Source organism: Platalea leucorodia, assembly GCF_965183815.1.
Source record: "Platalea leucorodia genome assembly, chromosome: 4".
In the NCBI taxonomy this organism is placed as follows: Eukaryota; Metazoa; Chordata; class Aves; order Pelecaniformes; family Threskiornithidae; genus Platalea; species Platalea leucorodia.
The window spans coordinates 23321514-23337336 of record NC_138826.1 but is presented as its reverse complement, the minus strand read 5'-3'; the positions used below and the strand labels follow the sequence as shown (position 1 = coordinate 23337336).

The following is a 15823-nucleotide window of genomic DNA, read 5'->3' as shown; positions in this document are numbered from 1 at the left end:
AATGCTCTTCTCAATGTCAAGACAAAAAAGAGGGCAGCCAGGAAGTTTTACTCCTCATGTCAACATCCCATTACTAACCAGCCATTTACCTTGACAACAAAGCTTTCCAAGAAAAGGCAGGGACTTGGGCACTCGAGCAATGGCCTTAGGAGATCCCACTCTCTGCCCAGGAAACAGGAGAGGAAAAAAAAAAAAAAAAAAAAAAACGCGTATCACATATCACCTTCTTACTGAAGCATGACAAAGAAGAGAATATATGGCAGAAGAGGCCAAAGAGGGGAAAACCAGAAATCAATAGGATCTAACAGAGCGTGACGGAAAATCACTTCCCCCATAAAAAGAGGTTACTTGCCAGGTTAATGAATCTTTTCTGTTCTGTACTTAGACACCCAGGAAATGGAAGGGGTCACAGGAGCAGTGTGGGTGGGAATGCAATCCCTAGAACATGCTTTCAAGAACAATCAAAGGTTAGAGATTAAATCCAGGCAGTGGTCAACTGCACAACACATCAGCAGCTTGATACACGGGCCAGCTGCAGCTCACAGCAAAATACACTTCCAACATCAACAGCACAGCAAATAACAGGCTTCTCTCCACTGCAAAAACAGCCCAACAGGCCACCCCAGCCACCCTGAAGGGTCAGCCCCAAGAATCGGAGCATCTCTGCCTTCCCAGGTCAGTGGTGCCAGCAGGGACAAAACAAACTGGTCTGTAAGTCTCTGAGTAACTGCAATAGGACCACAAAAACAGCCTGCACAAGAAGTCACACTGTGCAAATAACTGAGAAAGAAGTTTTGGCCACTGGGCCAAGAGCTCAAAAGTCACTTTTAGGTAAAGACCTGCGCCTCACTCTTGTCGGGAACGCAGAGGCAGCAGACAAACCAACAGAGGAGTGTCTGGACAATGGCAGGGTACAAGATCTGGTGGCTACAGAAGCCTGAACTAGACCTCTAGAGTATCACACACATTCAAAGCCAGGTGCATATAACTTTGAACTGCAGTTTCTTCTGACTGAAGCTCAACTGACAGGCTCCATAAAAGAAGTGCAGACCCGTGCTATCTTATCACTCCCCTGTCCACATCTAGCTTGAGCTACTGACAATAGGCCACCCAAGGAATAGCCTTACTTTGGCCCAAGATTCTCAGCAAGGGAAATGCAGCTGCATGACTTCCAACCTTTTCAAGGCCACCTAACTTGTAGGTCACTGTACTAGGTTCCCCCACTGCCTGCCAGGATCATTTACTAACAGCTTTTTCTCAGTCTGTGGCCTCTTGACTCCAGTACAGCTCAAATACCTCTGCCACGTAGCTATCCAAGCCTCTCCTGCAGCAGTTGCCTCATTTGCTACCCACCCGTCAACTTCTGCAACAGAGACGTGGACAATGAAGCCAAAAGTCCCCTTTGTTATCCCTATTTGATGCAGTCTCAGGGTAGACATGTTGCACAGGCCAGCTGCCTCTCAGAGAGAGGCAGAGTTCCAGTTCACATCATTCGAGTCTACCTTCATGCCCAAGGAGCTACATCACAAGCTCCAAAGTAGACCTAATGCTGGAATTTCTGCAAGGGGGAGTTTTGACTTTGCAAGCCCAGTGCATCTTAGTGTTTTTATATCTGGGGAATTTCAAAGCAAAACCAATGCCTTAGTGAACCAATACCTTCATCACACAGCATCCTGTCAACACACACATCAGTGTGGACAGTCCTCTACTTCCACAACAGACACCTGCCCCTGGAGCAGGGCCAGGCCCTTCTGTCAGGTACAGCCAGTAGTAGCGGGAGGCAGGGCGCAGTTTGTAAACAAATCCCTTTTCTCCAAACTCTGCTCACAGAAATGAATGAGCAACCCCCGGCAGGTCTCACCTGAAATTCAGCACGCAAAATACCAAGGAAAACAGCTAATTTTGCCAAAGTTCAGAGCAAATGAAAACACTGCTGATTAGGCAATGCTATTTGCAGGCAATGCTATCTAAGTTCAAAGTCGCACTGACGAGGCGTGGGAGACAGGCAACACCCACAGCTATGACATGAGGACTGGAGAAAAGTAATTCTCAGCACCCTCCAGGACCATATCAACCAGCTTCTAATAACCAAAGGGACTCCACCATACTCCAACACTAACTCTCCACAGGAGGAGATAAATACAGTTTGCTCTGCAAATAGTTTTGGGGTTTGTGGATGGGGAGGTTAAACAGATGCTTTTTCCTTGGGTGCTGACATTTGCACGAATACAAAATGACTTGAGAGGATGTGAATTTCCGTTCGGGTCTAAAGCTGAGCTGATTCATGGACCGGCAGCAGCTGCAGGTCTCTGACAATTTATATCAGTCAAACCAGAGGGTGATTTACCAGTGGCTGGGCTTCCTTCTCAACACGCAGTTAAACATTTCTCTCCATTCCAAGCTGGGCTGACACAAACTGGCCAAGAAAGAGCAATCAATCATTGAGAGTTCTTTAATCAAGGGCTTCCTTGTACATTTAAGCAGTTTCTATTGACAGGGAACCTTCCTGTTCAGGAAGTGCTAGAGTGGATCTGAACATCAAAGTACACGCGCCCTTGGAGATCAGCATTTCTGGGAGCTCAACTACAACAAAGGAGGGGGGAAAAAAAGGCAGAAGACCTAATAGCTGAATCAAAACAACAGCCAGTTTCTACTCAATCATCCATTCTTTCTGAGCAGTGAAAGCACATTTCAGCACTAGTTGAAAGCAGTTTTGTTGCAGGTTTGTACCTGCAATACTCGTGATCCAGGACAACCAGGTCATTCAGTGTCAGAGGTGCCCCCTTCCTTCCAAGGTTGCCCATCTCCAAAAAGAGCATACAGACCTCCTCGTCGGGTCAGTGTTCTCCCCTACCCCAGCACTATCTCCTTGGCACAGACAGCTCTGGGCTCTGATTCACAGAAGCCGGCTGCACCATTTCCCTCTGGTTTCTCCAGGGCAAGGGGAGATGGGCACAGTGGCCCACCTATTACAGCAAATGGCCCGTTGCACAGAACTGGTTCATCACATGCAACACGACAGGTAAACACACACCATAGCACCGGTGTGTCTGTTCAGCTGAGCGAGGATGGAAGAACCTACAAACCACTGGGAGACCAGCATGAGTTACTGCTGGCTTGGGAGAGGAGACAAGGTACCCCACAGCCACAACCTTTTTAGCACAGTTTTAGCAGTGAGAAAGAGGGGGCTTACCAGTAAAATGCAGCTAGTTCTTGGGTTAGCCGTCCAGCAAGGCATAGACACACTACACAGGAGATTAGGACAGGAGGAGAACTAAAACGCCAAGCACGACTGTGAAAGTAGAATATAATTACACAAGTGGAAAGTGCCTCAAACCAAAGTCCTCCTCGGCTTTGTGGACTTTTGAAGCCTGGAAGATGTGCAGCACAGTTTCTAAATGCCTTTGCCTGGGACTCTGTGACTTACTAATCTTATGCCACAAAACACCTGAGGAACAAACTGTCTTCATTGATCAAACCTGTGCAGGCTATGGTCAAGGGCATACAGCTGTGAACTGCACCCAGACTACAAAGTTCAAGAAAAGCTCTACAAGGTCTTTGCAGAGAAGTATCCACAACAACTCCAAACACCTCTTCCCCACCCTACAAGCCTTCTTTAAGGAAATAAAAGCCCCCCATCCTAAGTTTGCCCATCCCTTCTCTTGTCCATTGCCAAATCCCAAGGTATTGGTATAGCACTGAGTGCTACATCTCACACAGGACAAGCAGATCCAACACACCCCAAGAAGTGTCAAAGATCAAGTGTGCTTTCATCAGATCCCAAGTAGACAGCTAAACACTGGAAGAACTTCAGACCTGGATCTCAAGTGCTCCTTTTTCTTTAAGCCACAGCCATTAGCTTGTGCTTGGCTAGGATTATAATAAAAGCCACCTTAAACCTTCCCTTTGAGGAGGAAGCTTCTGCCACAGCTCTACCTCACTGCAAAATACAGCCTCCCCAATGGCAAACGGCTGCATCACTGAACGTGTATAAAGACAGAATATCTCCAGTAGTCTTCGCCCACCTGTTTTCCATTCTGTAACTGCTGTCACCTCCCCAAAACAGGTAAATTAAAGACTGAATAGTCTGTTCTCTCATTCTTTCCCAGACCACCCAAAAAGTCTCAGTCAACTTCCTCCTAGAGCATTTAACCCTTCCTGCAACCTACCAGGGAAAAAATGTAAGGAGAATGACTTGTGAGAGCTTTCTTCTTCCTCTACAACTAACATGATGGATCTGTGCATCCAACAGAGAAAAGAGCATCTGCATCCCACTCGAAACCCAAGCAATATTCAAGTGACCCGGACTTTACAGATCCTGTCTCCCCTTTCTCATTTGATTACTCCCCCCAAGGCTTTCGGTTCCTAACAGCAAATTCCTCAGCTTCCTGCAGAAATGTCTGCACACGACTTCAGATGTTTGCACCACAACCCAAAGGAAATTCACTGCCTCCAGAACAAAAGGCACTGTGCCTATACAGAGGGAGAGAAGGAACGAATGACAGCAAAGCACAAGTTACATATCTCTGTCAGAGCTTCAGGACAGCACTCAGGGTAAGACCTCTAGTGTGGAGCATTTAGAAGCTGGTGGATCAAATCAGCAGGTGGAGCAGGAACAGGGATGCACAGTGGTACCCTGTGACTGGGCAAACAGCATCCGCCCTTGAAGGAGCAGTGGTTCAGCAGGAAATCAGCTCTATCATTGCCAAACTGCTTCTCTAACAACTCTTCTAGTGATAAAGAAACAGGGAAGATGGGACTACTGCGAAGTTCCCTAACAGGCCCCCCTCACACCCCTTGCCTCAGTTCTTCCCCTTCTGAGCTCACACTCCCAGCAGTCCACAAAATCCCTTGGGACTAACTCACTTTGCTGGTGCCATCTCCCTGCCAGAGCCCCACACCCATTTCACAGCTCCCTCACGCCAGGTCTCCCTGCTCAGGAGCTCTGCAAGCAACGGCCCAGAGCAAAAGCCATCTCTCTGATCAAAGCCTCATGGAAGGAAGCTGAACTTGCACACAAGGCTCATTTGTGCCTATATGCAAGTTCTCCTCAGCAACGCAAACCCTCCTGAAGGGTACTCGAGGCATGCACAGGCAGCAGGAGCCCTAGAAACTTTAGGCATCTGGCCCAGGAGCACATGGCTAGGCAGGCAGGTCTGCCTGTCTCCTAACACACACATCTGCACAGAGCAACACTGCATTGACTGTTTGGCCTGGGAGTCAAGATTTGCAGGTTGGCCCATGTCCGGACTTGGTCAGCCTATAGACAGGACATGTCACATGAGAATAAACGGCCTAGCCAGAGCAGACAGAACGGCGCCAAGGAACAGGGAACTCCAACACAGGACACCCTCAGAGGACCCCATCTGGAAGATGAGCTACCGAGGGAGATGCCAGGCCTTGGGAAGCAACACTGCACCTCCGGCTCACGAAGGGCAGGAGGCACCACACTAGGAGCCAAAGTACCCAGGCACCAAGGCGCTGAGATGAAACTGCTGAGACCAAACTGCAGCTTTTTCTCCTCACCTGCTGATTTGGCAAGTGGAAAAGAGCCTCATCACAGGCTTGCTGCTGGAGGGAACGGATCATCAACCCTGTAAATATCCAGGGAACAAATTATTCAGTGCCCAGCTCTCCTTCCTATTTATGTCTCCCACCTCCCCTTGCTGACTTAAGTTGGAGTATACCATCTCCAGAGGTCACTTTGAACCTCAGAGATTCTGCTCTTCACCTCAAATTAAAGTTCATATAAGCTTGCACCAAAATAACTACCAGAACAAATTACAGCCTATTTAATTCCTTTGGTTCCAGTTTGCCTGAGGAGCCCCAGAAGGATGTGCTTGTTTTGTTTACCAGGCATCCATAGTTCCTCCTGCTGTCTGTCTGTCAGGAAGCCTCACTCAGACCTGCACCCTGGCCTGGGTATCTTTAGTCAGACCCTCTGAGCAGCAGATCTATCTGAAGCACATGTCAGGCTTACAACATTTTTCCATCTATAACAGAGCAGATCTGGGCAGGAACCTTTGCACTGTTCCCTTTGACAAGCTCCAGTGACCTGCCGCAACACTCAGCAAAACCCACCCAGCAGAGTCAGCACTGTCACCTCCCCTGGAAACTCAAACCAACGCTGCAGCCCTGCCTCAACTGCCCCTTTATCAGCCATTAAGGCGTTTTGCCCTCTCTTCCTACCCTATCAAAAAGGCAGGAAAGCAGCCACAGATTAGGAAAAGAAAAGGAAATCCTGGATGGCTGGAGTTAAGAGGCTGAGCAGCAGTGGAGTGATGGCCCATCAGCTGAGCCCTGGTAACTGGACGCATGTTTATGGCAGTAGCTCGGTAGTTGCAGTGATTTAGGAGGTTACTGCCCTGTGCTGTTCATTCTGCGTTGCTGCTGGAGATTATTACGCCCTTAGCTAATGCAACAGAGAGGAGCATGTGCCAGCCTTTTCACTCCCAGTCTAGCAGATCAACCATCGACAGTCTGCACTGAACCTCAGGGCACGAGCTGCAAGGATGAGGAATTGGCAAGCTTTCATTTTGTAACCTGCCAGATCTAAATCCATTACGGCCTCTGGGTCACAGCCATTAGCCTGCAGCAAAAAAGAAGTAAAGCACTACAGTTTTAACAGCTTTGGAAGACACGTAAGTGGAGCAGCAGTTTGTCTTCACAATGGGCTAAGAGCCTGCATACAATCTGTAGCCACAAGACTGTGCACAGGAGCCCGTGCCTACAGCAGCAATGGAAACATCACTGCAAGCCCCACAGTGCCAGCTCTGTTTCCACAGACCATCAAAAACTTTCCCTTGCAAAACATACCAGGCACCCAAGCTTTTCACAGCAGGTCTGCAATCACTGCCCTCTTGCCAGCCATGCTTTTAGACAAATATTGACACTGTCCCACCAGTGGAGAAACTCAGGCCCAATGAGGTTAAGACGACTTGCCACTGCTATAGCACATCAAGAAGAGAGTGCGATAGACTTCCTATATAGGCATTAGACAACAGCCCTGACATAGCCCATCTTGGAGGGACAACTCCATTAGAGGTGTCTTCACCTCATCTCACTTAGAGAAATGGATCTCTTCAGTCGTTAACCTTGGCTGGACTGACCCTTTGGGATGGCGTTTTCAGCAGTGAACACCTCCTTAGCTCTATTAATGGTCTAGCACTGGAAGAGGAAGAAGGCTGCGAATGCAAGGCAGGGGGAGGAGGAGAGGCCTGGTCTAACACAGGTCCACATGGTAAAAGTCTCGCTTGCTCTGTTTTGGGGCTGACTTTAAAAACTGGAGCCGTTCAGCACACAGAGATAGGTACATGGCATGTGAGGAGCGTCTTGTAGCCTAAGTGCTCTGCACTTCAGGTTGATACAGCCCACATGGAGAGTAACTGGATCAGAGAGCCAGAAAGCAGTCAGTCAGGACAGACTGAAAGGGTCAGAGTCATATGGTCCATAGAAAAGAAGACTGAAACATGAGAAAGCCGGTAACAGTGCTCACTGGTGAAAAAGGCTGCAGCAAAGCAGAAGGCACCGTCCTGTCCTCCACACCCACGCAGACTGGGGGAGAAAAGCAGACTTAAACTGCAGTACTGGAGCCTCAGGTCAGACAACAGGAAAGCCAAAGCAATGCCGGGCTAGGCTGCCTGGCAGCCTCCACCACAGACAGACGTGTGCCAGCACTGTCAGAAACACGAGCCTGGCCCTGGGCTCCAGAAAAGGACTGTGTGACCTCCAGAGGCCTTGTTCACTCCTTCTTCTCTATTGGAAGGAAGACATTGGAAAAGTATTAGAGGCAAACCCTGAGGAGTCACAATATAAAGATCATTTCTGCAATTGATCCTGGCTGAATTGAATTGACAGGAATAACACACATAAGGTGTTTCTGTCCACCAGGAGAGGAGGTGAGGATGTACAACGAAGGGAGGCTGCCGTTTGCGGTCCAGGCACTTCTCTGCGTATGTGCAGCAGTGAGAGGTAGAGAGCCTGGAAGATGGGGGACTGCAGGAGAAAGAAAGTGTCTTACAGCAAAGGCAGGTAAGCGACAGGTTGGGAAATTAATTTTTTTTTTTCCCTTTTCTGCCACCAGTTCCCTGTCTGATGTAGGTAAGTCAATTAAAGTAAATGTTCTCTGTGTGGTCCCTATAGGAGATTCCTCATCCTCCATGTACTTGACCTGACAGTAATACCCAACAGTCCCAACTGCAAGTGAGCCACACTGGAGACGATGCCATACTTTTGAGGAGAAAGCAAGGATAATATATTTTCAGACGGGAAGGCCAAAGCACTGTACCTGCTGCTCTCCAGGTCTGAAACATAGCCGTATCACTAACACCTAGTTTCACTGGAAAGAGAGAGAGATTAATTCATTACCACTTAGAAGTAGACACAAATACAGTAAAGCCTGTTTGGGTGGGCTGAGTCCCATACTGATTAAAAAGAATTTTAAGAACACCACCAAACCACATATCAAATCACAAATTACTTGCAGATCAAGGGAATGTTTTGTGCAAAAAATACTCTGCGAAGAGGACTGAGTTGAATTTTGGAATAAAATCCACCACTCACAACACAGCCTGTGTACAAGGCCAGTTAAAGAACTTGCTACAGAAGACAGAGGGACTCTGATAGACGTTGCCTTGACGGAGCTCGTCTATGCGAGCAGATACAGCTACAAGTCCCCTAAAAGCAGTCAGGAGAGAGCTGATAACAAGGGAAGCTATCACCAAGGGACACTGAGGAACAGCTCGGAGAGCATGCGGGGGGCAAAGCCCCAACTCAAAAGAAAGACCAAGAACACCACACACAAAGAAACTCCTTCCTTTTTTCCACTCCTACAGTATTAAGAAAATAGGACTTTGCACAAAGTTATCTGTAAATGGAACAAGACTAACAAGGTATCGATTGCCAATTTCCCGGCAGAGAAGCAATTCACAAGACCACAACATTCGCTGATAGCTGGAACCAAAAGGAGTAACAGGCACATCAAGAGTACCACCCCACTTTCCAAAGAGAAAACCTGGGTTCATATTCCCTTCGAATTAAGGTATTAGGGATGACAGAAGCTCTTGAAGAAATCAAATGGTTAAAAAGGGTTACAACAAGCTCAGAAACAACTGAGTGCAGTCTAACACGGGAACGAAAAACTCTGAAAAAGGGATGGAGGGAGCAGCTGGAGGCTTCCTGGAGAGGACGCGGTAACTTGCGCACAGGTGACTAGAAAGTACCTGGATGCACCGGGAGGCTCGGCTGGTGCCCGGGCTGGCGGCACCGGCTCCCTGCCCGCCGGGGAGCCCCGGGGAGCCCCTGCACCGGCACCCACAGGCGCAGGCAGGGAGGCCGCCCGCGAAGGCCGGCGTGCTCCGGCCTCTCCGGGACACCCACCGCAACTTTGGGCCGGACAGACCCCGGGACAAGTTGAAACAGCTGCCAACAGGCTGCAAAAATGCATAGAAAAAGCTGGGGGGGGGGGGGGGACGGGGGACGGGACGGGACCAAAAAACCCACCACCAAAACGCAAAGCACCGCTGGGCATTTCCCTGGCTTTGCAGGGGAGCTCTGGCGTGGGAGGGGCGGATCACAGATGGGTGGGCGAAGGGATGGGGGGAGCGGGGGATAATTTTTTAAAAACCCCAGCCGTGGCCTCCTACCCGGGGCTGCGACCCGCCGGTAACGGGGGCGGCGGGGGCGCAGGCTGGGGGGCAACCAGAACCCCCCGGTCCGGCGGGAGGGGGAGCAGCGGGGGAGCTCGCCGGGTGCCCGCCGGGGTTTGGGAGGGCAGCGGGACGCCGAGGCGGCTCCCGGCCGGGGGGTTCCCGCCGCGGGCAGCTGAGCCCGGGGCCGGTCCCGCCGGGCGGCACCGGGGTACCGAGGAGCACTTCGCAGGGACACCTGTCCGCCACCGCCGTGCTTGCAAACTTCTCCCGGAGTTGCAGCCCGCCCGCTCCCCTACCGGCTTTGCAAGGGTCGCGGTACTCCATCAGCTCCTCCGCCGTCTCCGGTTCCCCCACCGTTAAGGCGGCTCCCCCTCCGCCCGTCCCCGCGGCAGGCAGAAGTAGCAGCGATAGCAGCAAGCGGCGGAGCGGGACGGCCCCGCGGCCCATAGCGGCGGAGCGGGCGGCCACGGCTGCCCGGGCTGCGGGCACTGCACGGCGACAGCAGCCCCGCCGCCGCCGCCGGAGGCGGGCGGGGAGCGCCGCCGCCGTCACTCAAGGCAAGGCCAGCCAATCACGTCTGCGCCCGCGCCTCTGCCCCGCCCACGACGGACCCCCGCAGCCCCGCCCGGACCGGGGGTCCCGGGGGGACCCGCGCCCCGGTCCGGGGGGGGGGGCTGCGGGGTCCGTCGTGGGCGGGAAAACCCGTTCCCTCTCTCTGTTGCCGCACTTGGGTGGCAAAACCTCAACTTATAAAATAAACACAAATAATAAAATGTATTAATATTATAATTCCTATTCCTATTATTCTTTTCCCTTGAAATAATCATCACTTCAGGGGCAGCCGAAGAGAAACAGCTCATCCGCTGCCGGGAGAAACAACGCTGCGCATCGCAGCCTTAAAAATCCCTGCGTAAGCGGAGTTGCAAGACCATGGGTGGAGAAAGATGGGGCAAAAAACCCCAACCAAACTAAAGAATGGGAGAAACTAAGAAAGATGGGACAAAATGTCAGGGTGTGCGTTTATCCCTCTCACCCACTTTTTAAGCGCATTACAGCAGCTTTCAGGGGCAACTGGGCTGTTTTACTGGAAATTTGGGCTTTGGGATGATCCATATACTTGGGAAATAAGGCGGATAGATCATGTGCGAGATGCTCAGCTGCATCCAAATCTACACCGTGGTATCTGAGCTGGTGGACCACAGCTGCCCGAGGTTGTGCGTTATCTCAGACATCTTTAACAGCAGAGCATGGGGTAACACTTTGGAAAGCATCGCTCTTCAGGGCTGCTGGGTTGTGGTGGAGGTAATCTGCCCAGGTGGGATATCTCTGCTATTTACAGTGACCCCGCAGGGAAATGGCAGATGCCCAAAGCCCAGCCACCTCACTGGATCCTGAAGAGTCTTAAGAGTCATCTTGCAGGGGCCAGGTGCTTCAGTCTGAATTCAGCACTGCATACACAGCTGCTGCTTGGACAAGACGTTATGGTCCGAGGCTGCAGCAATAGTTAACGGGTTACTCACCTATCCTCATGCCACTCAACAGATGCAGCATTATGCAAAGACAGTACAGATGCTATAGCGGTGAGCAGAGGAGAGCTGACAAGTGTACAAGCTCAGTGGGGGGTTCCTGGGGTGAACGTGCATACCACAATCTCCCTGTGCCATAACTCTGCTCCTTCAACTGCGTACTTCCAAGCTCCCACAGCAGGATCTTCGAGCAGTGTTTCCCATTACAGCACTGGCTCCAAACCCTCCCTTCACTCAGGCAGATGATGGCTTGCCATCGGCTGTCCATAAATTTGTCACTTCTCTTCTAGTCTACAGCAATGAATGATACCTGAGCATAAAAAAGTACGACATGATTCAGGCATCTCCTCAGCAGCAACGCAGGCTACAGCAAACCGTTCCTGCCTCCCTCCTCTACCCCTCACTTAATATTGGCTTCCCATAAAAGATAAAGTCAGGAAATTAACATCCTCTCCAAACCTTCACGGAGGCCAAAAAGGCTGCATCAAACCCTGGCATGAAGACCATGGTCAAAAGCTCCGCTGATCGAACGCACTGGATTTTTCTACAACTGGTGAAAAGCCCATCGGGTAAGAAAGACAAACAGCTGGCTGGGGAGCGTGGGGGGGACTCCCTCCCGCGGGAAGGAGAGGCTGGCACGAGCTGCCCACTTTCCACCCCAAGCATCAGGTTCTCTGCCTGTCTTCTGTAACACACGGCACTGAGGAGACATAGCCCACATAGCCGCCCAGCGGGAGAGGTCAAGAAAGATAAAAAACAGATGTCATGTAAACAACTACCAGCAAGGTACAAGGCATTACAGTAAGGGCACTCTAAAAATCTTTATAGCATGAGACGTTTTTGTGCACATGATGGACGTGATCGTAGCCTCTGCACAAGAAACACCCTGAGGAAAACTTCTAACACCAACGTTTTTCTGACTAATCTGCATTTCCTGGGGGCTGTAATCAAGGTGATGGCAGTCAGGTATCCACCAACACCTCGGAATCTCTCTTGTTGTCTTTTGAACTGCGATATGAGATGGAGCAAGCTGACCATTTATTTCCTTGGCCCCAATAAATGCAGCAGCTCATCCATGCTAACACCCAAGACCTGCATTCAGCCTTTAACATCAGTGGTTCTGGCAATAGCTGAGCAGAAGACACACTGCATTTTCTCCAGTTCGTGCTTCCAAGCAGGTCCCAGAGGATCAGATGAGAAACCTGAAGGACAGGGTGGGGGAGTCTGGGTCACCCATGAGGGAAAATCCCAAGCTACTCCAGGGGCCATCACTCATAGCGTAGGCAGAGAAAACACGCATGGGAAATGTCTCAGATTTTCACTGGAAGAGTGAAACACCCTTTTGCTGTACCAATCTTGGCAAAATGAGGCGAAAACAGGAATAACAAGAACACATTTCAATGGATGAGTCAAGGTTGTGATAGGACTTACTGCTAATGCCAGATAACACCACAGCTGCCTGGCCATTTGCTTTCCCTGAGGATGCTCATTCCGAACTCTCCGCCCTTCACTCCTCATTGATGGTCACCAAACTGGGGCTGGAACACCAAATCCACCTGTTGAGATCAAGCCTGGAGAATAAGGGCACTTTGAACAGGAGCCCTAAATGAGTACATGTTCTCATCAAACTCATGAGGATTTGAAATGCAGCTGACCCATCCGTTGATGAGTGTCCTGAACAGAAACAAAGAAAGGAATGGTGATTTTGGAAACCAGTCTAGCACTCAAGGCCTCATATGCATCGAAGCATCTTGCTGCTGCTCTTGCTCTCACCATCTTAGCAGAAGATTACCAGGGGCTTTAGGTACAACTCTGGAAGACCTGAGCTGAGACCTGCACGGAGGACAGAGGAAGACAGTAGCCCTCTTCAAGTATGTAAAGGAAGAATAAGCATCAGCTGCACCAAGGAAGATTTCGGTTTCAGGCAAGCTTTCTAGCAGTAAAACAGGGAAGCCCTAGAGCAGATTGCCATGAAGAACCAAGGGCATTTCCATCACCGTAGGTTTTTTAAAAGGAGCATAGACAAATATTCACTAACACTAACAACTTTTACTTGTTCTGCATTAGGCTGCTACTGTCTTTGTCAGACAAAGAGCAGAGCCTAGTGGTTATTTTAAAAGGCAAGGCTGATCCCCTTCTGTGCTTCAGAAGAATTCACGATTCCTATAGGGTAAGAGCACTAGGTGATCCTTTCTCTCTCATCTGTAGAGAAGGTCCTGGCAGCACCACTTCCTGAGGGTATGGGAAGCTGGAAAATAAAGGCTCGAATGCTTGCAAGGGTGGGTCCACAGCTTTCCTCACCAGCATCATAGATCAGCAGAGCAAGCACTGCCCTTGTCAGCAGCACGGAGATTTGGGCTGTCACCCACTAAGAAGAGTTTTTTGACCACATGGAAACTGTTCCTAACCTCTTCCAGGATGGCAACCTGTGCTGGGGAGCCCAACCTCTTCTGCGTATAGAAGCTCTCTAATAGACATGGATGGACATACAAGAGGACATCCTACCGCTTTGAAGGAGGAAGAGGAAAAGAGCAAAATAAAATGTGGATCCTTAATTGTGCAATTAGAATGGGCCCGTAAGGGAGTTCAGAGGAGTCTGTTACTATTATCCATACACAAACAGAAAAGTTCTCCCACTACAGCAGACTCTTTCTGGAAGTCCCTTCCCTAACATGAGAACTGCTTGACCCTTCTAGAAATGGCTCTCAGTAACAATTATAGCATTTTGCCACCAGCAGCCAAAGCAAGTGCACACAGAGTAATGACTGCTTCTCAGTGTTTAGAAGATCAGTTCCTGTCATCTTGATTTGCAGGTACCTCATCAGTGCACATAAAAAGCCCTGTGAAAGTATCTTTTTCATCAGAGCTGGTAAAACAGTCAGCAAAGTTTCACACCAGCAGCACAACTCGTGACACCAACAGTTAACTATCTCAAAAGAAAACAATCTATATCCATCACTGTCAAAGGCAGCCTTGTCCTTTGGAGAATCCCCCCCTGCCAACACATGCAAACAAAATCGAGTATCTTTTCAAGCCTCGCTGAGCAAGAATGCACACAGCTCTTTCTGCACAGCATCCATGAGCAAAGCTATGTGGCAGCTACTAGCGCTGATGGAATATCCCTGCACACAACACATCCCGAGGCCAAAACAAAACACACAGGTTTGTTAGTTTTTCCACAAGACCTCCTGCTTCTCTTTTGCCAACACTTGGGTCCATCAAATCTTCTCACAAAGTGACTGAGGCACCAGTCCTTTGGAGCCTGTCTTGCTCTGGATTCCGCAGCTGTCTCCAGGTTTACAAGCAGAGATTTCATTTCCTGGTCTTAGCTCCCCAAACACGCTAAGGTATTTCTTCCTCCATGTATGTCACCACAAGGGCAGATGGAGCCCTGGAGAGCTGGAGTACTCTCTCAGCCCAAAGCATTCTCTTTCCTCTGCATTTCCAGTACTCCTCAGTTCTGCTTAGACTTTTTTCATTGCTTCCTTTTCAGTAGGAACCAACCCCTGCTGCAGGTTTAGCCCGACGTGCCGTGCATTGCTTCCTACAGGCAACACTGGGCGCTCTGCAGAGCCGTCACCCTCCTGCTGCTTCATGACACTCTATCAAAGGCTCATTTACTCTCTTAGTGCCTTTACAGTCTTCCCACCCTGATGAAGCCTGTTCACTTTCCCCATCTCCTCTGGCCCATTTTCTCCATCTGGTTTTACCTACCAGTCTGTTGCTCTCGACTCCCCTTATCACTCCTAGAGCTGACCTCTCTTAGGACATCCCTTCTTCACCAGCTTGACCGCTGTCATTGAGAAATCCAGGTGATAAAATGAATATTGACCCCTGCTCTCTCTTCCTTCCATCACCCATTTTAGTCTCTCCTGCAGTAGGTTGGGGGTGGGTCATTCTTTTTTATCAAGTTTATTGCATTGCCACCCAGGAAATATCTCACCTAAGGCTAAATGATTCCCCACCCAAAAGAAATCTTTAAAGGTGCTGACACCTATGTGCCTAAACGTGCTCCAGGGGTTCTGAAATCCACTGTACAGATAGCGCACTGCAGTCACAGGCACGTGCACCTGCGCGTTAACAACTCAACATACATTTAACAACGTAGCCCTGTTATACACAAGCAGTGACACTTCGGGAAGCTATCGATGGTTGGAAAATTCCTTTTTGTTCACCAGAGTAGCAGCAGACAGGATTTTAAGTCATCCCATCTCAAAAAGCACCATTTTCCCATCATTACTGCAATCCTTAAACTGTGTGAGGAAAAACAAGCTACTTCTGGAGTTACTTTTGAGCTGTAGTCAGAGACAAGCTGTGGGAGAAATCTGTCTTATCTGGAAGTATGAATTTTGGCTTGACCACTGGTTCCCAAACTGAGGCATGTGAAACTGATGTTTCATTACTTCACTTAAAATCCGTTTTCAGGGTTCATACAGGAGTCAGTTGTGCTTGGAAAGCACCGAGCAAAGCCGGTGGCTTTGGTGATCTCTGCTGCAAGGTTAAGGAAGAGGGCATGGGAACACCTTTGGAAAAGCATCTCTTGAGTTCAAAATTCTTGAAGGTGAATCCACTGGTCTTTCCAAAGAATTTTTTGCTGTAGGAAAAAATCTGTCTTAAATAATTTTGTTCTCTTTCCCCAAAGGGATG

At 49.6% G+C, this 15823-nt stretch overlaps 1 protein-coding gene across 1 annotated transcript in view; it reads right to left on the bottom strand.

Moving 5' to 3' along the window:
- TLL2 (tolloid like 2) overlaps positions 1-10097 on the bottom strand; it is a gene marked incomplete at both ends in the record, with an annotated part of 97680 nt that extends 87583 nt beyond the window's left edge. Inside the window, one exon of the mRNA XM_082308375.1 lies at positions 9947-10097. Within this exon, the coding sequence (XP_082164501.1) occupies positions 9947-10097 (151 nt within the window). The remainder of the gene's footprint in view (positions 1-9946) is intronic.
- Positions 10098-15823: the final 5726 nt, after the last annotated feature.